At 40.4% G+C, this 22223-nt stretch overlaps 1 protein-coding gene across 2 annotated transcripts in view; it reads left to right on the top strand.

The window, feature by feature from the left end:
* Positions 1 to 22223, top strand: part of ARHGEF4 (Rho guanine nucleotide exchange factor 4) — a 180203-nt gene that overhangs the window by 86438 nt on the left and 71542 nt on the right. For both annotated transcript variants that reach the window (XR_003899793.1, XM_024216838.3), the window contains one exon: positions 16802 to 16941. Coding sequence is in view for 1 of the 2 variants with exons in the window: in XM_024216838.3 (XP_024072606.1) it covers positions 16802 to 16941 (140 nt within the window). In the remaining variant the exon portion in view is untranslated. The remainder of the gene's footprint in view (positions 1 to 16801; positions 16942 to 22223) is intronic.

Here is a 22223-nt window from a genome sequence, read left to right as displayed (position 1 = left end):
TCACCAGCACACATGATGAATGATGGCAAATGAATAGGAGAAGCTGGAATCTTGCCCTACACAAATTTTGTTTCTCAGTCAAGCAAATTTCAGCTACAGGAAACTATGGAGATTATAACTTTCATTTCTAATTTGCAAAATGTTTCTTGAATAACTTCTTCACTATTTGCACAGCTTTACTCGTGGTAACTGTGTGTTTAGAACCTTCAAGAAAAAATAATGATTGCATAACCTAGCAAGCTACCATAGATCCTTCAGTGCATTCCAATTTTGGGGGGGGTAAATGTATTTTATAAAATGAGCACTTCTTTGAAACCTAAATCTAGTCAGATACATAGTGTAGCTGATGGGATGTGTTTGGAAAGCTAAAAACATTTCTGGCATTGATGTGTGTATTGTGGAGATAGGAGGGAGAGTGACTTACAATTTCTTTGAGTCACTCTAGACAGATAGATTGGGCTCAAGGAAACTATCATTACTGTCTCAGAAGAGCTACGGGTCCAGAAACCACAAATGATTGAAGAACAGTTTTGTTCAGTTAGTTAGATAAATATGGCTGGAGAAATTACTACAACTGATTTCCCATATTAAAAGAAGTGTAGGTATTTGGTATGTATATCTTTATTTAATTATTTTCTGGTTGGCATCAGTATTTAATTCATTTTTGCCTCCACTAGACGACTTATCAGTGGAATGCAGTTGTTTTTCATCTTCATCCATAGTGCCATGTATTTATTGGTTCTTGGATAGAGACCCACTGAGGGACCTGTCGAGTTCACTGCTTTGAGTTTTGGCTAATCATGTGATAGATTTAACTTCTTATCTTTGGATATAGAATAAATAAAATGCGCTCATAGGCAGATTTTGAGCACCCTGCCGATTATTTAAAATTACAAAACAAAACACAACACTATATGTTAGACTTCGGTTTTGAAGACCTGCATACCATCACTATAGGAGGCACTGTTCTTTTTCAACATACGTTTTGTCGCTTATTAGGGTTGCATTGTTCGATCAAACTTGCTTACGTTACCTTCACTGCTGCCACTTTTAAAAGCTATCTCTTTGTATAAGGCAGTGGTTCCCAAACTGGGGTTCGTGAACCCCTGGGGGTTTGCGAAATGTTACAGGGGGTTCTTGGGCAGAAAAATTCCCTAATGGTGGACAGAGCTGTCCCCAGGGACCCCAGACAGCAGGAGGCCAGCAGCCCAGAGCCCCTGGACTTCCAAGAGCTAAGCAGATCAAAGCAAGTTTATCTATCACACTGGGGAGATTTAAACTTCAAGGCTTCTTATAAGAAATGGAAAGAGAGGTGGATATTTTTTGCTGTTTTTAAAATTAAATACGCAGCTAGTATTGTTTTTTTAAATTATTATGAAGAACAAGTTTAAGCTTTGTTGTAATGTGCATTGTTTGCCTGGACTGGTCAAGACCTGAATGCTTGTGTAGAAGGAACTCTTTGAGTTGGCTTCTTAAATACCTTCATGCTGTTTCACATCTGATACTTCTTGATGAAACATAGGCACCTTGTCTTATAACAGGCTTATTCAAAGCGATGCAAGCTATGAAAGTGAGATCTCGGAAGAGTGGTGCCTTTCATAATGTAATAAAAATACTGTAATTATAAATAATAATTAATAAATAGTGTGTAATAAGCATGTCAAAAGAACAAATTTTATATTTCCAAGATCACTGGTTTTATAATTTATACTCAGGTAAAGGAGAAAATCTCTGGAAATATTCATTTGGGGGCGTGTTGGGGGTGTTCATGAGACTTGACATTTTAGTGAACCGGGTTCACAGGTTGTTAAAGTTTGGGAACCACTGGTATAAGGGTATTCTCTTTCTGGCCTTCATGATCCAGCTAGAGGGATCATTGGCCAGCATTGGACTATATTGGTTGACTGCTTTTTGGCTAATATTTTAACCTCTGAGAAAGCTTCATCCCTTTTCTTACCTTTTATGATATTAGTGATAGTTCAACCAGTCTGATTTAGCAATTACTTCTCATTTAGTGGTGGGGTTACTTTGCTGGTTGTGTTGTTTTAATATGTTTTTGCTATTTATTTTCCAGTCTCCTAGCATTTTTTACTTTCAGTCACTCTCCAAAGCTTTCAAAATATTCACTGTCATTATGTTTAATGATCTGTAAGTTGCAGTGTGTCATTTTAAACTCCTAGATGTGCATATTTAGCATCACAGGCTAAACACTTCCATAAAGTGCTGACCCTATCAATTTTACTTTTCTTAATCCTGTGCTGGAGCCTTCAGTTAACATCCAAAGGAATACATTTCACAATTGGAGGCAGCCTGACCAATCTGGTGACCTTGCCAGAAAGCTTTCTTTTTTTCCAGGATTCTGATTAATAATCTGAATGGAATGTTGTATTTTATTGTACTTATTCCACTTGGAATACATCCTCTACTTGGGAGATTTTTGCTAGTATCAATCTAGATTCTATCTGACATATTTAGATTCAGTTCAGACGTATGAACAGGGCTGGCTCTAGGTTTTTTGCCCCCCCAAGCAAAAAAAAATTTGACTGCCCCCACCCCAGCCCTACTTTTTCTACAGCAAGTTACAGTGGATCAGTATATTTGATTTGGTAGAAATGAAGTAACAGCTGCTCGAATTGAGCTTGAGCACTCCTGAATTCTGAGGTGTTCAAATCTGGAAGGCAGATGCTAGATTCCCTTTCTGAATATTAGCTAAATCTGGAAAGGAAAAGTCAATTTTTGCTTCCATGGCTCAGAAGTGGAAATCCTCCTACGTGCCTGGTACTGTATCTAAAGCTGCCCAGGTCAAGTAGAGTCTCCCCTCCCTTACTTTTCATTTTAAATTCTAGTGGGATCCACATACCTCCCTTGCTAGGCTTCAGATACAGAGGGGCACTGTCCATTTAATCCACCCAATTCTTTCTTTGGGGGCTGCAAGGTGAGGTCACACCAGTATCCCTAATCCAGTCTGGGGATGTCTTCTGAAGGGGATATCTGGCCCAAAGCCTTCTACTCCTTGGGCATACTTGTTCCCCATTCAGAATGCCACCCTGCTCTAGCAGTGAGCTCTCCATTCACAGCAAGCTGCAGCATGACGTTTCAGCTACCATACTCCCTCCCTCTCCCTTTCCTGTTGATAGCGGCCAAGGAAATGCTGGGAAATGTAGTTCTTTCCCTGCTCCAGGGCTGGCTCTATAGGCAGGGAGCTAACCAAGGAACTACAGCTCCCAGGGCCCCCTGTTGGTTCTCAGTTCCCAGGCTGGATCCCTGCTGGCTGCCGCCCCTGCAAATGGGCTGCCCCAAGCACCTGCTTGCTTTGCTGGTGCCTAGAGCCGCCCCGCGTATGGAATATTGTGAAAAGACCACGAATAATATGACTACCCTTCTCACTTCCATTTACTGGAAAACATGCAGTTATTCAATGTAAATTCTGTTTGTAAGGCTCTTGTGTTTGAACCCATAAATCTTTTATGATGCTTTTAAATCTATTGTGATAGTTAACCATCTAAATGCCATGTTTCAAGCAGACTCGTTTCAGTCAGAGCCATGAAGAAGTGACATATTCTGCGTGCCCTGAGTTCCTCAGGGACTAGCCCTTTAGAGTGAATTTCTATTGTCTCCCTACTTCTCTCTGAACAGAATTGAATGCCTTAGTGACTTTGGACCAGCCTTGGCAGTTTGTTTTTTAAATATATGTTAAGGCTAATGCTGTCCACTTTACACTTCATTCTGGACTTCGAAAAATCTTGAGAAAAAGTTGCTCACATGTATATATTAGGAAGGAAAATTCAGAGGTTTTAGAGAGGGGGTGGTGTTTACATAGTCCACAGAGCTGTTCATTCTAGCAATCTGTTTGTACAACTGATCTTAAACACATTTAGGGGTGGGATTTGCAAATTGGTCATTGTTGGGCTAATTCTGCTCCCATTGGAGTCTACGGTAAAACTCCCATTGACTTCTGTGGGAGCAGAAAAAGCCATCATTTGAGTACTTTTGACAATTCTATCCTACATCTGCATTAGGTCCCTCTAAACTAGGTTACTGTGGCAACTTGTTTTGCAATGACCTTTTAGTGGAGAGACACTTGATTGTTTGTCTAATTAAAAGGCTGCATTACTTTTGGTCACAATGAACAACCATCCTGCAACTCACTCAGAATTTCCAAATATCTTTAATTGTTACACCATTGAGTTACAGGGCCCAATTCTGCCATCCTTACTCATGTGATGCTTCATAATTCAAGTGTGTTCAGTTCACAAGGGTCCCTTCTTCGTAGAACAATTGCAATGTACTAACCCCTAATCCTAAATTTGTTTTTCCGCAAAAATGTTCTCAGAGCTTGATCCCAGGGATTTTCTTAGAACTGGGATATGTGTGTGTGTGTATGTGTGTGTGTGTGTATGTATATATATATATATATATATATATATATATATATATATATATAATTTTAAGACTGGACAACTTCTCAAAAATAAAGAGCAGATCTTATACCTGAGGTGCAGAGTTCTGGGGAGGAATTCAGGCCAAATTTTTCAAATATAAGTGCCTACAGTTAGGTTCTTATATCCCTATTTAGGTATCTAAATAATGGCCTGATTTTTCAGAAGTGCTGAGCAGTTACCACTCCTGTTGATTTTGCTGGGAATGGTGTGTGTTCGACACTTGTGAAAAGAAGCCCATTGATTTATTTAGGTGCCTAAATATGGATTTAGGTGCCTAATTTTAGGCATTCAAACTTAGTAATTTTGATTCAGAATGTCCAAGGCTGGCTCTACTTAAAAATGTGGGGATTTTTTTATCATTAGCACAACTTTTCATTCTTTTTTTACTTGTTGAGTTAGAACACCTGGATTTACTCTGAAAAACAAAATGTATCTTTGCTGTTCTCTGAATCTGTCCATTTTTGAAAACACTGCAAGAAATTAGATATTTCCATGAAAAGTACATCATGATTAGGATGCAACACTTGAAAGGTGCTTTATAAACAATATTTTATAATATGAAGTGTTCTACATTCTACAGAGAATACTGCATAGGAATGACATTATGGGCTAGTAAATACATGCCTTAATGTAGCTGTACACTACCTGGGTATAATTTGTAAAGTCAAAATGGCTGAGAACTTACAAACTGTACAGTAACAGACTGCGAAACCTAGTGACGATTCAACCTGATGGTATTCTGAACAACAAGAGCCCTTGACCATGCTTGTAGCTGTTTCTGTCACTTCACATTGACTCTACAGACATAACAGGCTTCAGAATAATGCACAGAGAATTGTAGTATCTTATTATAGAGAGGCTTTATAGAGAGACCGTTTTCGAGCAAGTATGGAAGGCCCAATATGCAGCAGAACCACCGTGTTTCCATTGTGTGAATCAAGATTGAAAAATACTGTGTAATTTAGATGATGAGATTTTGTTGCAGAGTTGGCTTCCAAGCCCTCAGTGCTTCGGAGCAATAGGAAATAAAAGCATAATAAAAATGAAGGAACTCTCAGAATACAAACCAGTCAGATTTTCCCAAAGAATGTGTACACTCTCCACTCTATTTAATAAGGTAATAGGTACAAGAAATCAAATAGAGAAGTAGAGTCCTTAATAGTTTGGATTCCTTAGTAACATGCACACTTAGGAAGTGGTTTTAGAGCAGAAATTGGTCTTAGAGAAGCACACATCACATTTGGATCAATATAATTAAAACAGACAAGAGCTGTGCAATGTTTCGGGGGGAGGGGGCGGAGAGTAACTCCATCAGACTTAAAGCCCCACTAAAGCCTTTGAGAGTAACGTAAAGATGGAATGAATGACATTTCTACAAGGACTGAGTACTTACAACCCAAATTTTCCCATGCTAGGCTGCATTCTCTCTCTCTCTCTCTCTCTCAACTTCTATATCCCTTGCAGTCAGAAATGGCTGTAAGCTCCTGCTTATGCCTTGATCTCATTTGAATGGTTTCCTGATAAATTTTAAAAAGAATAAAATGGGCTTGACTGGATTTAATTTAAGCTTATTTGAACTGAAACATTCAAATAGGATGAAATAATGGCACAGCAGTAAAGCTGTGTGGTTGGTTTGTTTGTCGTTCCTCCCCCCTACACATCCATGCAAACAACCAGTTTAAAAAGAGACAAGGGAAGCACAAAGTGATCTCTAAGAAATGAAGCGGAGTGCTTGATTGAGGGCAGGTGTTCAGATCAGCTAGGGAGATTCCACTGGAATAATCCTTAAAGAAACAGATGCATCTGACTCTGACACTGTCAATCGTCTCATTTGTGGACATGCCTGTAAGGCTTTGAAAAGCTGGACAGATGCTCTTCTAAAAATAAATAAATAAAATACCCACGATTTTGCTGGTAAGTCCTCCTTAATTCACATACCAGTTAAAATATGTTAGTTAGGTTTGTCAGCTGCACTAAACATATTTGATCACTGTCCCCACCTTCTACATTTGCCTAATGTAAATAACTATTGTTCTAGTTTCTCAGCTCATCTGCTTTAATTTCTTTGATTGTTTGTACCGATTTTGGTAGAAATGCATAGTTAGCAACACAAGTGGCATTTTCATCTATGCAGATGCATTGAAAACTCATCTGGGGCTCTAGCTGAGATGGGTTGGCCAACTTTATTTTCTACTGGACAGTATCAAATTAACGTATAACCACAATAACCAAACCAGCAAGTTGTGGAGGTTTATGGGGGCTGGTTAGTTGCTAGGTTGTTGTTTCGTTTCTTTTCTTTTCCTTTGAAGGGTTGGGAGTTGGATCTGTTTTTTATTTTATTTAAGGCTCAGCAAAATCATGGAGCTAGATTTTTCCACCCTTAGTTACACTAAATAATAATTTACTTCACAGTAGTCCCCTTGATGGGAGACTAAACGACGTGGCTTATATCCTAGTGAGTATGTCTCACCCATGACACAGCAAAGAACAATGCCAGGACCCGGGAGGAAAGGGATTTGCTTGTACTGCATAATATTACTATTTAACATTCACACTGCGATAGTACCTAAAGGCCTCAACCACATGGGGCCCCACTGTTCTAGGCACTGTACAGACATATGGTAAATGATAGGCCCTTCCCCAAAGATTCTACAGTTGAAAGTTGAGATATAACACGTGGATGGGGACAAATAGGCATGGGTGGGCAAGGAGAGACATGGTAACAAATAAATAGAACAGGATGTGTGTAATTCCTCAGCAGCCAATAGCATTAACAGCCTGGCCATTGCATTATGGCAAAGGTGAGTTTTCAGGAGGGACTGGGCTGTGGATCAAATAAAGATCTAATTGTTTTGATCTAAATGTTTGTTCTGCTTTTCAGTTTATCTAATATTTCCCTTGTATCGTTCCATTCTGTCTCAAGCTTCTGCTCTGTCAATCACCTGCTGAAAAGCCGCTAAGCCCACTGCTCCCAATCAAATGCAAGCACCCCAAACCCCTTTTCTGCCTTGTCATCTTTGATGCGTGCAGGAGCAGACGCATATGAGCTGGAAGCAGATTGCAAGCAGCAATCCTAAAGTCCAAAATTGCAGAACCATTCTTACACCTGTGACTCTCTGTTGCCCATAATTATCTACACTACACATGAGAGCAAAAGCTCCCTCAAACCTCATTGTGAGTCATTTAGAATTCTAATTGGGATTAAAAAACTCTTGAAATCTGAGTGGGTGGCTCAGTGCATTATAGTTGATGGATGTTACCCTGAGCTCCAACCCTGCAGACCAATACAAGAACCCCACTATGTTTTTATTAAAGAGCTGCAGCATTTTTTTGTTCCAAAGAGTGGATTTGCGCTTTGCTTCAGCTAATTAGCAACTAGCTCATGCACAACAGTGCTGGGTAATGGCACTTTTACTGAAAGGCTGATTTCATTTTGATGGGGTTTTTTCTACTCTTAATTTGTGTTTTAATATGAGGGGTTCTATTCAGCATTTGCTTTCTCTGCGTATTTTGTGTGTATGTCTCTCTCATGCATTATTTTCTCCCTGAAGATCCCTAAAATCTTGTTTCATGACCAACATATAATTGCACATGGAATAGATTAAATCCATGAGGCTTTATTTTGCAGGACCGCTTTCATTTTTCTCATAAAGCAACATTATTGGTTCCTCTTCCCTTGTCACCCATTTCCCACCAGACTACCCTCTGCCTGTTCCACCAGCCCACAACCAGGAGGACAGTAATGGAAGTGGGTCCATTGGAACAATAAAGAGCCAGAGGAATTGTACTGATGGAACAGAAATGGGATGACATCACTGTCTGATGGATTTTACTGTGGGAGCTGCACAGGGATCACAATATATCAAGCAGCTGATAAATGAAGCACATAGGTCAAAGCAGAATTGCTGAATGCTGTTACACACTATTTCTAAAGGAGACCAGAACATAGCAGTCTAGATTGCAGAGAATAGAGGCTTTTAGCTCAGCTCACCTGAGCAACTCATTCTCAGTTTGGCCTTTCTTTTCCATACTTTTCTTTAGCCTCCTGGGCCATGTGAACTCTAACTGTAAACTGTTTCACCCTGGCAGCTCCACAATCAAGAATCACCAGCAGTCTGGGGGCGTGGGGGGGGGGGAGAGAGAGAGAGAGAATGATGTCTTTAGCTCTGAATTCATTTGCTCTCTGAGTGTAAATTGGACTCCTAATGTTATTTCTGTGCATTATTTTAGATTTAATGCTGTACAGAGATAAATTAAGCAGGTGGCTATGGCACCCAGAAAACAACTTCTGTCAGACAGCCTTCCAATGAGCAAAAAATCAAATCCCCTTGGAGGTTTTTTTTTCATTCATTTGCTTCTAGTTAAATATAGATGCTCTCAGATAATTATCAGCCTGGAAAGCAACCCATAACTGTTGTGGAGTATTTCCCTTGCGTTCCTATAAAAGGCCCTATGAAAATGAATCTGATGGTTATCAATACAGCTTCTTTTAACTCACTCCCCATCAATGCTGGGTTCACTCCCCAAATCCCTGGCCCTTATGCTCAGCTGGAATGTATCAGCATAGATCCACTGAAGACAATCGGCCACATCGATTTACACCAGCTAAGCATCAGGCCTATCTGACTCAGAGAGATACATTGACATCAATTATTATGAGATTACAGATTTTAGAGTACCCCCTCCTCCTCCACCCTAACAAGGAAACTCCCCTTTAGAAAATAACCCTGCAGGTTCTCTGGGGAAAAGGGGACCCAACCAATGTATTTGAATAATTAAACAATTGGTTTACTCTGTTTTATTTGCATTTGTAGAATGTGGTTTAAAATATCTGCTGAGTAGCTGCAAAATTTAAAAAAAAAAGATGAATGCATGGGAATGTTTGGCCCTTGCATTGTACAAAATAGCATATTCCCTCTGGAGTATTCTACAAACATTGCCTTGTGATTATGACACTGGACTGGGGCTCAGGAGGTCTCTGCCATGGATTCCCTCTGTGACCTTAGGCAAATCACTTAAGCTTGGTGTGCCTTTGTTTCTCATCTAGAAAATGGAGATGAGGATGCTTTTCCTCCCACCCTTTGTCTGTCTTGTCTATATTGGATTATGAGCTTTCCAGGGAGGGGGTTCTCTCTCTCTGACTAGGCGCATGCACAGCGCCTACTGCACTAGCCCCATCTCATATGAAACCTTAGCACGGCTATAATACAAATAAATAACACTCTTGTGAGATGGGTAACTATATAGCCATTATATAGACAGATGCACACAGGCTGTATCTACACTTACGGTGGCATGTAGAGTACATATGCCACCTAGCACGGATATAAATAACAGTGTAGAAAATGAGGCATTGCTTAGGCAACTAGAGTAAGGACACACCTGAACCCTGTGGCTGTGTGCCCTACACAGCTCTCTACACGAGCAACCAGTGCCTCCCATGTCTACACCACTATTTTTAGCAGTGTAGTGTCCCATTGCTTTTCCCCACCTAAGTGAAAGACTTCAGCTGTGGGGAAAATCTCTGGTGGGGAAGGCAGTGGAGAAAAGCACCGGCAGCTCCCCGCTGCCAGAGCCTTTCCCCACTGCCTCCCCCCTGCCAGAGACTTTCACTTCCGTGTGTAGCTACACGCCAGTGTGGACACAGCCTGCTTTTCACTGCAGCTTGTAGCTGCACGTGTTCTACGCTCCGCCACTAGCATAGACAAGGCTGTAGGCAGAGGGAGTAATTTGAAGTCATGAAGTCAGCTGGCATTGGAGTTGGGAATAATTATATAATTATAATTTAATTTTAGGCTAGACTGCAGTGCTCTGGGAAGCGTTCCTCTGAGGCATAATTCCTCCATTTGCTCTGGTATAGCGCTGTGTGTGGGAAATAATTTGCTACAGCCCCTTTAAGGAGCGCAGCATGCTCCTTCCCCTCCGCCCCCCCCCCCCCATTTCTTCACACTGCAGAGAAAAATAAATCACTTTTTCCTCAGCAGCCTGAAGAAAGCTGAACCATTTTTCTTTATTCCACTTTTCTGTTTCTAACATATTTAATTAATTTAATTCTGTTTCTAACATATTTAAGCTTAATTTTTATTGAGCTACATTTGTATTTACTCAAATGTGTTCTCGACTCTAACTGTCTTCAGTGTAAGTAGTGCTATCAACACTGATCAGTGTTCTGAGTTTGTCGTTTATTGTAACACCCCACTGTTGCTCACGTGTGATGATGGGTCTCAGATCCCTATACCCTCCTCCCAATGTTGCTTATTCTGGTTTCAGCAGCACACAGAAGGGTTTATATGGTTTGTTCTCCTCTCTCCAGAGAATGTCTGCTTCAGGACTAAGAAGAATAACTTATGAGCTAGCATGACAAAGTTTTCTATTTGCCGTAGTATTTTTGTGACATAAATCCTGAGCTCAGGTTCAGACTTGCAGCAATACAAAGCAGGATTTTGACACTCTGGCAGGCAGCCGTAGTGGTAAATCATGGTCTCTCTCCCTCCCCATGTTCTGCAGAGTAGAATCTGTTGTCACAGTTAGACGAATTTATCTGGTCAGCCATCTAAATTCTGGGGAAATTGGTTTAAAATTAATTGAATGTAGTTCAGAGTCTTGGTTTGGCGTGAAAGTTGTTCTTTACTGCTCTGTGTTTTCCCGTGACGGATTAGATTATTGGGCTCAGAGAGCAAAGGAGACAGCCAGCTGTGACCACCCCAGTGCATTCAAGTGTGGATGAAAACAAGCATTTGTTGGGGTTGGGGAGAAGGGCGCAGCAGGCTGTCTCTTCTTCCTGTGCAGCATAACGGGTGCCTGTCCGACTAGTACTGTGCACTTGGTGAAACTAACGAAGAAACCGAATTACCATTTTAACAATTTTTATCAGGTCCACTTAATAGATTTTTAGAATAAAGCTCACTTCTTTCCTGCTTGACCTAATTACGACTGTGCATGTTGAATCATTACCTATATTAAGAGCCTTCACTTGCCCTACTTCCTTGACTGATTTCTAGTGTATTGGGTCACTGTTTCAAAGGGGTTTTTTTTAATAATCAACTCTCAGGATTCTTTTTTCCCTCTTGAATAAGCTGCTTCAGAACAAAGTCTCATTAGTCACCATTTTTCTTAACTCTTTCTTCCTGCCTTCTGAACCATTAGCATACTTCACAAAATATCATGAAAAAATTCTCTCCTGGACAAATTTCCATCACAGACTAAGAACCAAAAACCTTTTGCATTATTGCAAGCAATAGAGTTCTCTGGTGAAACTTACCTATGGCTTTTTGTTTGTTTAGTTAAGTTTGGACAACCAATACAAGATGTAGCAACAGTTTTCAAGGCTGCAGAGAAGGCTAATGAGGCTGACCCCTGAGTCAAAGTTAATCAAGACATGCTAAGAAAAACAAATCTATATAGCAAAATTAAATAAAGTTGGCCAGAGATTTACCAGAGGTATAGAATATTTTAAATAATAGAGCTATTCTCCATGGAGCTTTCCTTCCCCACCCCCAGCCCCCAATATAAAGCCGATCATAGTACAACTGGGAAAACATGACAAAATCAGAAAGCTTTAATGATGTCAGGAAACATTTTTCAGGCTGAAAATTATACTCTATGTAATGCAACTAGTCGAGAGGGGGTATAAAGCAAAAGCAATGAAAGCTTGCAGGAATCAATAAGGTGCCATGCTAAGGGAGACAGAACACAAAGAAAGAGGAGCTTTGATGGGCTAAACAATGATTCACTCCTGTACAAAGCAATCCGTTATGTTCCTGAAAGTGTACCTTTTGTTTCTGTCATTACACAAATTGCCCCCAAAATAGTTCATCAACAGTACAGTGTGTAGCACACACTGTATGTTAGCAATTCTCAAACTATGGTAGATGTACCAGAGGTGGTAGATTAGTTGATTTAAAGAATATCAGAGTAGAATCCTTTATAACTGCACCGATTAAAATTATGAAGGTGGCAGTTTCAGTACTTTTTAGTTTTATATGCAGTATTCTAGATGTGAGAACTGCTCTCTATGAAACATATACTTTGAACATACATTCAATAGGGTGCCGGTAGCTTATATTTGAAATATGTTTGATGTGTACTCAGGCTTTTGTCAAGCATCCCTTAAAACACTGAATTCTTGGGCAGTTAAACCATTCCACAGCAAACTCCACTTTAATCATAAGGGCATATTGTCCCCAGGCACATAGTTTCCACTGAAATTAATTGAAGCTTTGTTTGCAAATGAAAGTGAGAATCAATAGATCTTTGTCACCTTGCAAATTTCTGTTGAATTCAGTAAATTGTCATTTAAAGGGTAAACATTTCAAATGTTTCATTCAGATCTGATGCATACTTCAGTCATTATGATGTAAAATAAATGCATTTCACTGATTATTAACATGTGAGCTTCAACACAATGTGATTGGAAATGATTGCATTATGAAACCCTGACAAAACATGGCATATAATGGAAGCACTGACGGAACTGTCATTGCAGTTGTTACTGTAATCTCTGCTGTGCGGGAAATTTATGACTGTATTTCCAAAGCATTGCCTTGGAATTACAGGGACAGATCCTAAGGTGATGCAGTTGACTTCAGTGGAGTTACACTGGTACTCATCAGCTGAGGGTCTAGCCCATAGAGCTGTTAAGGACCTAATATTACACCACTGAATTCAATGGGAGCTTTGCCATTGGCTTCAAAGGCCACAAGCTCAGCTCCTTTGGGCTCTTAGTCATATGGCTAAATTCCCATGTTTGGGGCCTTTCAAAATGTACCGCTTGGCATCTGTTACTTTGATTTGAATTAGAGGTTGTTCACAGTGATATATCAGATTACATTTTTGGACTTGCTCCTGGTCCACGTATCATTGCAGCTTGTGCTTTGGATATTATTGATTTTCTTTTGGTCAGGCTGAAGGCTTTCTACATATTTCCTGATGATACCAGAGTGTCACTTCTGGATGGTGGTTTTCTTTGGAGAGCAAATAAACTACAAGAAAATACCCTGTAGGGAATGATTCTGGACTAGTCCTTGGGAGATGGACTAGATTATGGTTCTGAGCCCAGGAGTCATGACCCCCTTGCCCTTCCCCTACTGCTAAATGCGGGGCTGGTCCCAGGATGGCAAAGGTTGAGAACCCATGGACTAGATGATCTAATAAGGCTTTCCCAGCTTTTATTTATATGACTCTAGAATTATTTCCTTTGTGTTTCATCTGCTCTGCAAGGATTTTGAGTATGACATCATTTGTAACTTGGTCAGTGAGATCACCAAGAGTCCAAATGGTGTTATCTCTTGATATCTTAATTTCATTTAGCTTTAGTACTGCAATACTAGTGAATCCATTGAGCTGAAATCTTCCATCAGGTGTATTTTACCTGCGTTTTGTTTGTAGGCATCGTGTTGTTGCCTTTGTATTTTATAATGTAGAAAGACTCTTTGGAGTACACCTCTTTGTCATGTAAACTGCGTATGCTTTATTCTAACAGTAGTTGCTAACCAGAATACAAATGCCAATCAGCATTTTGTTCAGTTATTACCATTGTTATTGTCTCAGAAAAGCAGGAAGATGATATCTTCTGAGTTTACAAATCAGAAAACGTATACACAATATCTTATAAAAGCATAGAATAAGTGAGTGATTATCGGTCAACACCCAGTACATGCGTCTCAAAATGTACTTGGTAAAAGAGTTTCAGAAAATTGCAACTAACCCTGAGAAAACAGTACAAAAGGGTTCTATTCTTTAAAGAAGATGACCAGTTTTTCCTTGTGTAAAAGTAGCGTAAATGACATTTATTCTCTTCTGATATCTAGTCTGTATCTCCACTGGCTTCAGACTCATGCTCAGGACTTTAGCACTTGTTTCATCCAATAGAAGGAGACAGACTTTCAGGAGATGTGCCCTCACTTACGCGAAGTTACAGGAGTAGAATTACATGCCCATGGTGGTAATAGATACTCCTTCAGTGGCCAGTGCTTATTTAGGCAATGAACAGTGCTATTAGATGCTTCACAAGTTCTACAGAAGATCCACCAGGACAGAGCTTGTGTCATACTGATTGTGCCCATCTGGCCAAGACAGTTCTGGTTTACGGATCTGCTGAAGCTCTCAGTTCACCCTCCTATGAACATCCCCACATTACCAGACCTTCTAACACAGCACAGGGCAGGTTCAAGCACCCCAGTCTGCAACTCAGGGCTTGATATTTGGATGGACATCAGAAATAGAGCACTCATGTTCTAAAAGGGTACAATCCAGCCTTAACCAAAGCAGAAAAGGTTCTATAAGAAGCAGTTACTCAGCAAAATGGAAGTGTTTCTCCTCTTGGATTCACCAACGAAACTCGTCTCCAGAATCAGCTGGGATCCCTGCTAACTTAGAATCTTTACTTACCCTTAAGTTTTCAGGTCTTGCACTCAGTTCTCTGTGAGTGCATCTAGCAGTGATCAGTGCTTTCCATCCTCCGATGGATAACTGTACCGTCTTCACTCATCCTGTCACAACTAGATTTCTGAATGGGATTCTCAGGTCCTTTCCACCATTGGTGAAGTTCACGCCTTAGTGTGACCTTAATTTTATTTTATCAGCGCTCACACCACACCCCTTGGAACCTCTAGCTACATACTCTATGGTCCATCTGTCCATGAGGGTGGCTTTTCTAGTACCCATAATGTCATCCCAGAAGAATCAGCAAGCTGGGAGCGCTCATGGTAGATCCATCATATACTGCATTCTATACAGAAAAGGTCTTGTTACGACCCCATCCTAGCTTTGTTCCTAAAGTAGTTTCCAAGTTTCTTATGAGTCAGTTAATTCACTTACCGGTATTTTTTCCAAAACCCCATGCCACAAATGAAGAGAGATAGCTCCATTCTCTGAACATCCAAAGGGCTTTGCTGTATGTCTGCAAAGAACAAAGTATGTTAGAAAAACGTAAACTATTTGTTTCCCTAGCAAAGCGATCAAGGGGTCAAGTTATATTGATGCAGACAGTTTCAAAATGGATTTCGGGTTGTATTACCCTTTGTTATCAGCTAGCTCAAATTCCCCCTCAGAAGCAGGGTGAGAGCTCATTCCACTAGAGAGCAAGCTATTTCGGCTGCATCTCTGAGAGATGTTCCCCTTCTAGAGATATGTAGGGCAGTTACTTGGAGCTCTTTGAATACCTTCATGAGACATTATGCTCTGGTCCTGTCATCAGCTGCAGATATAGCAGCGGGAACAGCAGTACTACCAGCTATCACTTCTGCATCCTCACACCCACTCCCCATCTGACTACTGCTTGTTAATCTCCCACGAGTGAAATACACATAGACATCAACACTTGAAGAAGAAATGGAGGTTACTTACCTGTAACTGGAAGTTCTTTCAGACGTATGGTCCCTAACAGTATTCTCTATCCCCTCTGCTGCAGATTATTTGAACTACGATAAGAATGGGAACTGGAGAGGCGTTGGCCCACACCACCTTTTGTGCCCTTGGTTCAGATATAATGAGGAGAGCTGTGGTGCATTTGTGGGCCAACAGACATTGCTTATAAAATATTCCAGACTCAGGCGCATGGTGGGCATGCGTATAACATGTATGGAATACAGATAGGGATTGTGCATTTCGAAGAACTTCCAGTTACAGATAAGTAACCTCCATTTATCAAAATTAAAGAGCAAAGATGGTAATAAATTCAGATGCGTATAAGCTGGTATCAGTCAAGCTTTAGTGAAGGTGAAACAGCTCCGACCACCCAGGATTTCTACCTGAATCCAAACTTAAGTTTACATTCCCTTGACTTTCCTATTTTTTCTTCTGACTAACTCTGTTCATTGTTTGCCAAAATAGGAAGAGGATGGTGGTTGAGTTCTTCACTCACCTGCACACAGGTTGAGATTTTGTGTGAAAATAGCTTTTGTTTTGCTCTTCACTTAGGCCCCAATCCTGCAAACACTGGTGCATGTGCTCAACTTAATGGGCATGTGAGTAGTCCTACAGATCTCAATGGGTGTATTCATGCATGTTCATAATGGTTTGCAAGGATCAGGGCCATAGTGAGAGAGAACTTGAAATGGGCATGAGTAGTGAACTGTCCTCTTGCAGCACTCGTAGTTCCTTTACATTGGGTTTTAGCCATTTTTGTGTGGCTGCATGTGACAGTTTGCATTATTAGTGTCTTTGCCGTTCCTGGTCTCTGTATAAACTGACAACTTTGATTTCTAGTGACATCAATCGGCACCTCTCAGTCATGCTAACAGAACAGATTTTAAAATAATTTACTTAAAAATCCAAGATTAATGATCTTTTCCATCTGCTGTCATTCATGTCTCTCTGCTCAGCAGTGTTGTTAAGCAGTTCATTTCTTGTTGTTGCAGTGATCACTGATGGGGCGCTGGATAAGACAGCTCTTGCAGATGACGTGGGAAGCGAGGAGGATCTGTATGAGGACTTTCGGAGTTCCAATCACCGCTATGGCCATCCTGGAGGAGGAGGAGAACAACTTGCCATCAATGAGGTATTGCAACTGTAGGCCTGTGAAGAAGCAGAAAGGAGGCTGCTTTTGGTTTTTGGTAGTGAGGCATCACCATTGCAATAGGGTCCTGGATAAATGAGTACAGCTCAGTATTCACTTGCTGCGGTCACCATTTTAATTGCATTATCATCCCAAACTCACATTGGGGTTTTCCATAGAGCTGCTGGCTCCAGCATCGAAGGAATGCTGATGTGATATAAAATGGAACTGCAGCTCCCTACACTGTAGGTAACTTCAGTTAGGAGTTCCTCTCTTCTCGTGTGTTTTTAGGCAGAAAGGGAATATACAGACATGAGTGAGCAGCACAGGCTGGAATACTTTCAGGGGTGGTATGATCTGAAGTCCGGTAAGCATTTTTACGTAGTGGGGCTAGAATGATGATTTTGAAGCCCTTGGAAGGATTGTTCTGAACACGTGTTCAAACCTTTCACCTTGAATGCAAGCTTATGTCCAAACAAGTAGCACATTAGTGAATGGGAATGGTTTTGGCAAACGGTTCTTGTAATGCTGACATCAGTTTAATTGCTTGTCTCAAATTAGAACGTGTTCCATAGTCTAACTTGTGTGATGAGTATTAGTCAACACACAGGATCTGTCTGTCTGCAAAAGTACAATGCCCTTGTCTAGTGCATTAAAATAGGAATCCTGCTATGCAGTATTACACAATATATAGAATGCTCTTTCCTTTGGGTGAATTAATAAACATTTCATTGGAAGAGCTGAGGACATGCTCCCTATGAACTATAATACGGACTGCTGTACTGAGTGTGCTGTATGCTCTGCTATCTTTTTGTGACCTGCACAAGATGGAGGGGCACCGATAAAAGATGTATTATGCTTTCTTAGGGGTCAGCTATGGCTGGAATGGTGGTGGCTACACCTTATGCCTGTGTCAGAGGCAGCCATAAAGCTTCTAGGAGCTGTATGAGGTAAAGACTTAGAAACAACAGGTACAACACCGTTTAAAAACAGTACAACATATACTCCTTCCAGTACCAGTCTTCCTGCTCTATTGGGAAAGTGAAAGCCTTAGAGCTGCTCTAATTTCCACTCTGCTTCCCACAACCCCTGGGCATGATAGGGAGCAGAGAATAATTGGAATACAGCATGCTTCAGCTACACTGCTACAATGGGGATGGGAGCAGGCCCATCATAGGGTCTCCGTCATAGTTCTATACCGGTGAGGAGGCTCCTAATGAAAGCAGCTTATGAGGGGCTGTTTCCACCCACTTTACAGCCTCTTCATGCCACCACAGCAGCATAGAACTAAGAATTCATCCCATTACTGTTTTTCCCCTTATTATCAGCAAGTAAACAGAAAGAATCTAGAAGAACACCAACGCATCTAATGCTGTGATACAGATGGGAAAACTGGTAGGATAAAACAAGATTTGCCACAAAACTATTCTCTTGCTCAGTTTCCTGTGCTGTTACATCCACTTCACTTTGTAATGAAAGGGAATTGGAAGTGACATGGTACATATGACAGCACTAGGAATGCATTCGCCCACATTTAGCTGGTACCTGAGGTGTGTTTGGCCAGTAGCCTCTGATATGTTTAGCAGCACGGGAAATGTATTCCACAGCATGTACTGGATACATTTCGAGCTATGGAAGGTGTTTACTGCATTTCCTGATTTTTCAAGTGCTTGAGTGTGCAACCTAAACATTCTTTTAACATAGTTTTTGTATGTAACTTCCTAGATCTTGGGGAGAGGGGGAGGTTAAAGAAAAAGGATACAATATAATATTGTAGGAATTACAGATATCCTTAAAGAAATCTTTATACCTTGTGATGAATTCTGAAAAATATTTTGTTTCACTTGGAAATGGTTCTGTTTCTATATCAGATATTCTCTGTATTTAATTTTCCTCATTCTTTTTACTGAGAACAAGAGCTTTTTTTCTAAAGAGTTCATTGTCTTTGTTAACTGCTTATCCATCATGTAACTTTGATTTGTCCAGAGCAGTTGTAACATGCGAAGTTCTTGAAGCATATCTGGATCTGTTGGCATTTCAGATCCATAGACTTATCAGGTCAACCAGTCAACATTGATTATTTGTTTATTGGCCTGTGCCCTGTAAGCTTGTGTATTACAACTTGTTTTTTGGCCCAATAACAGGTAGCACATTATTGTCCACTGGTTCCGATGGATAATGAGTCCATCATTTAGCATCAATTAGCATTAGCAAAGTGCCTCTCTGCATGATGGCCTTCTGGAATGGCACAGTATGATAGAATACTAATTTCGAATGCAGGGATTTTAAATGGACAAATACCGTAAAATTTAGAATGGACATTTCTAACATAAACCTTCCCGATTCCCAGCCATCTTGATGAACTTCAGTGGTGCATCAAAGCTCATAGCCTCTATAAAATAAAAACATTTCTAGGCAGAATCTTCTCTGAAGGTTTTCAGTAATAGCCTTGGGGGAACTGCAAGTGAAGAAGCTAAAATATAATCATTTAATAAACTTTTCCAAGCTGTCTTTTCCCTGCTTTATTGAATCTCCATTGGTATTTCATTGGTCTAGAGGAAGGAAACCATGCCAATTTCCTTGCAGATATCCTCATTTTTAGCTATCTTTAAATAAACAGAGAAAGATTTAAATGTATTTTTAAACATTTGGCAGACCCAACATTCCTTATTTTTAACTTCAGTTTTTATCAGTTTGGGATCAGTAGACAATGGTTGTGGAATGACAATGAAGCCTTTCATGGAAGAAGAATAACTTATTGACAAAGGGGTTTAAGGGATAGAAGAAAAGGGGAAAGGCTTACAGAGCCCACCTAGGAAGAACTGCTCAAGGATGTGTAGGAGCCAAGAAAGAAATCAATCAAAAAGTAATAATAGAGGATGGGTCTGGAATTATATGAACCAATTCTTAAGAAAAGAAAAGGGGGAAAATATCTTTCTTGGAGGCCCTGTCAAAGCTTTTTCATGAGCAGAGAGAATGTATTTAAAAGAGATTTTTGGTTGAGATTATATTTTTGTTTGGTTTAGTTTGGGGAGTTCCAGGCAACAGATCCACACATATCCAAAGTATGATCAGCTGAAAAATATGACAGGGGGAAGCTGTATTACTAATGCTGTGTAGTTTTTTAGTCCTCCCATATGGAAACATAATATATTGGACACATGTAGCTATAAATTACATGAAATGTGAGGCATATCCATTTAATTTAAGCACTGTAAAATTATCTAGAACCTTGACTGGTTTAGGCACAAAATCTACTTACTCACCCGTACCATGACAATAGTGAAGAAAACAATAATACTTTATTTGCTCATCAAATAAAATTAATCAAACTGGGCAAATAGACTTAGGCATGACTGATTTAGAACATATCAGATCTTAGACAAAGGTCTCATTCCTACTCTCTGCTGTGGGGAGCATGTTTCTGCATAAATTGGAAAATTCTCTATTGTACCTGAGCATATCTTTGTTGTTTACTAGATGATTTTTCCAAGATCAACAGCATTGATCGGTTGGGTATAGAGGAAGGAATCAAGCCTCTGGAAATTATCTTTTAATGCAATGACTAAACTGGTCATTTTTTTCTATTTATTTATGTCAGTGCACTTAATACATTTGTATGACATCCTGGTCCCATTAAAGTCAATGATAAATCTAATACGTATTACGTAACAGTCAAACTGGGGAGAGGTATCTAGTGGGGTCTTGCAGGGAATCTATCCTAGGTCCAGTACTAGTCAATATTTTTATTAATGACTTGGATAATAGAGTAGACTATGCTTGTAAAAATTGCATACCGCACCAAGCTGGGAGGGGTTGCTAGCACTTTGGAGGACAGCATTAGAATTCAAAACTACCTTGACAAATTGGAGAATTGGTCTGTAATCAACAAGATTTAAGTCAATGTAGACATATGCAAAGTACTTCAGTTAAGAAGAAAAATATCATCTGTACAATTACAAAATGGGGAATAACTGGCTAGGCAGCAGTAATGCTGAACAGGGGTTATAGTTTGTATTATAGTAACAGAAGTGTCATGTGTAAGAAATGGAAGGTAATTGTCCAGCGCTACTCAGCATTGGTGAGGTCTCAGTTGGAGCACTGTGTCCAGTTCTGGGCGTCACACTTTAAGAAAGATGTGGACAAATTGGAAAGAGTCCACAGGAGAGCAACAAAGATGGGGGGGGAAAAGGTTTTGGAAACCTGACCTATGAGGAAAGGTTTAGTCTTGTGCAAAGAAGACTGAGGGTGGACCTTCAAATATTTAAGGGCCATTACAAAGAGGATGGTGATCAATTGTTCTGCATGTCCACTGAAGGTAGGATAATAGGCTTAATCTGAAGCAGAAACTTCCTAAGTGTAAGCGTAGTTAAATTTTGGAATAGGCTTCCAAGGGACACTGTGGAATCCTAGTCACTGGAGGTGTTTAAGAACAGGTTAGACAGACACCTATCAGGGATGGTCTAGGTATACTTGGTCCTGCCTCAGCACTAGGGGATGGACTAGATGACCTCTTCAGGTCCATTCCAGCCCTACATTTCTATCATTCTGTGATCATGCCATATAGTTTAGATCAGTGATTCTCAACTGGGGGTCCATGGCCCATTGTGGGGCCACAAACTCTTTCAGGGGGTCTGCCAAGCAGAGCCACTTGGACCCCTGAGCCCTGGCACCCAGCAGCTGAAGCTTGGAGTCCCGAGTCCCAGCACCTCACAGAGCTGAAGCTCTGAGCCCAGGTGCCCCAAGCCCTAGCAGAAGCCACCCTGCAGGGCAGAATCCTGGAGCCCCCCAACCCATGGGGCTCCCAAGCACTACCCAGTGCTGTGGGGCAGAAGCCCCCCCCCCACTCGCAGCTGAAGCCCAAAGGCCTCCCTTGGGCCATGGAGTTTTTAGAGCATGTTGGGGGGGGTCCTCCAAAAGAAAAAGGTTGAGAACCCCTAGTTTAAATCACCAGTTTTGCAATATTTTGCATATGTTTTATTTGTTGTTTCATTGGCTTCAGTTAAGAAACACATTGATCAATACACCCAGAAATATATATATAATGCTTCTATTTAACAAAATAGCTAATGCATAGTAAAGAGATTTCTTTCATGGTATGGGGTATGAATTATGTCCCTCACTCTATAAAAGAGGTAAATACTAGGGCAGTCATGCGATTAAAAAAATGAATCGTGATTAATCGTATTGTTAAGCGATAATAGAATACCATTTCTTTAAATATTTTTCAATGTTTTCTACATTTTCAAATATATTGATTTCAATTACAACACAAATACAAAATG

The sequence above is a fragment of the Terrapene carolina genome, unplaced genomic scaffold (assembly GCF_002925995.2).
Source record: "Terrapene carolina triunguis isolate 2854851 unplaced genomic scaffold, T_m_triunguis-2.0 Scaffold88, whole genome shotgun sequence".
Classification (NCBI taxonomy): Eukaryota; Metazoa; Chordata; order Testudines; family Emydidae; genus Terrapene; species Terrapene triunguis.
Note: the sequence above shows the minus strand (reverse complement) of the source record. Positions and strands in the feature narration are given on the sequence as shown.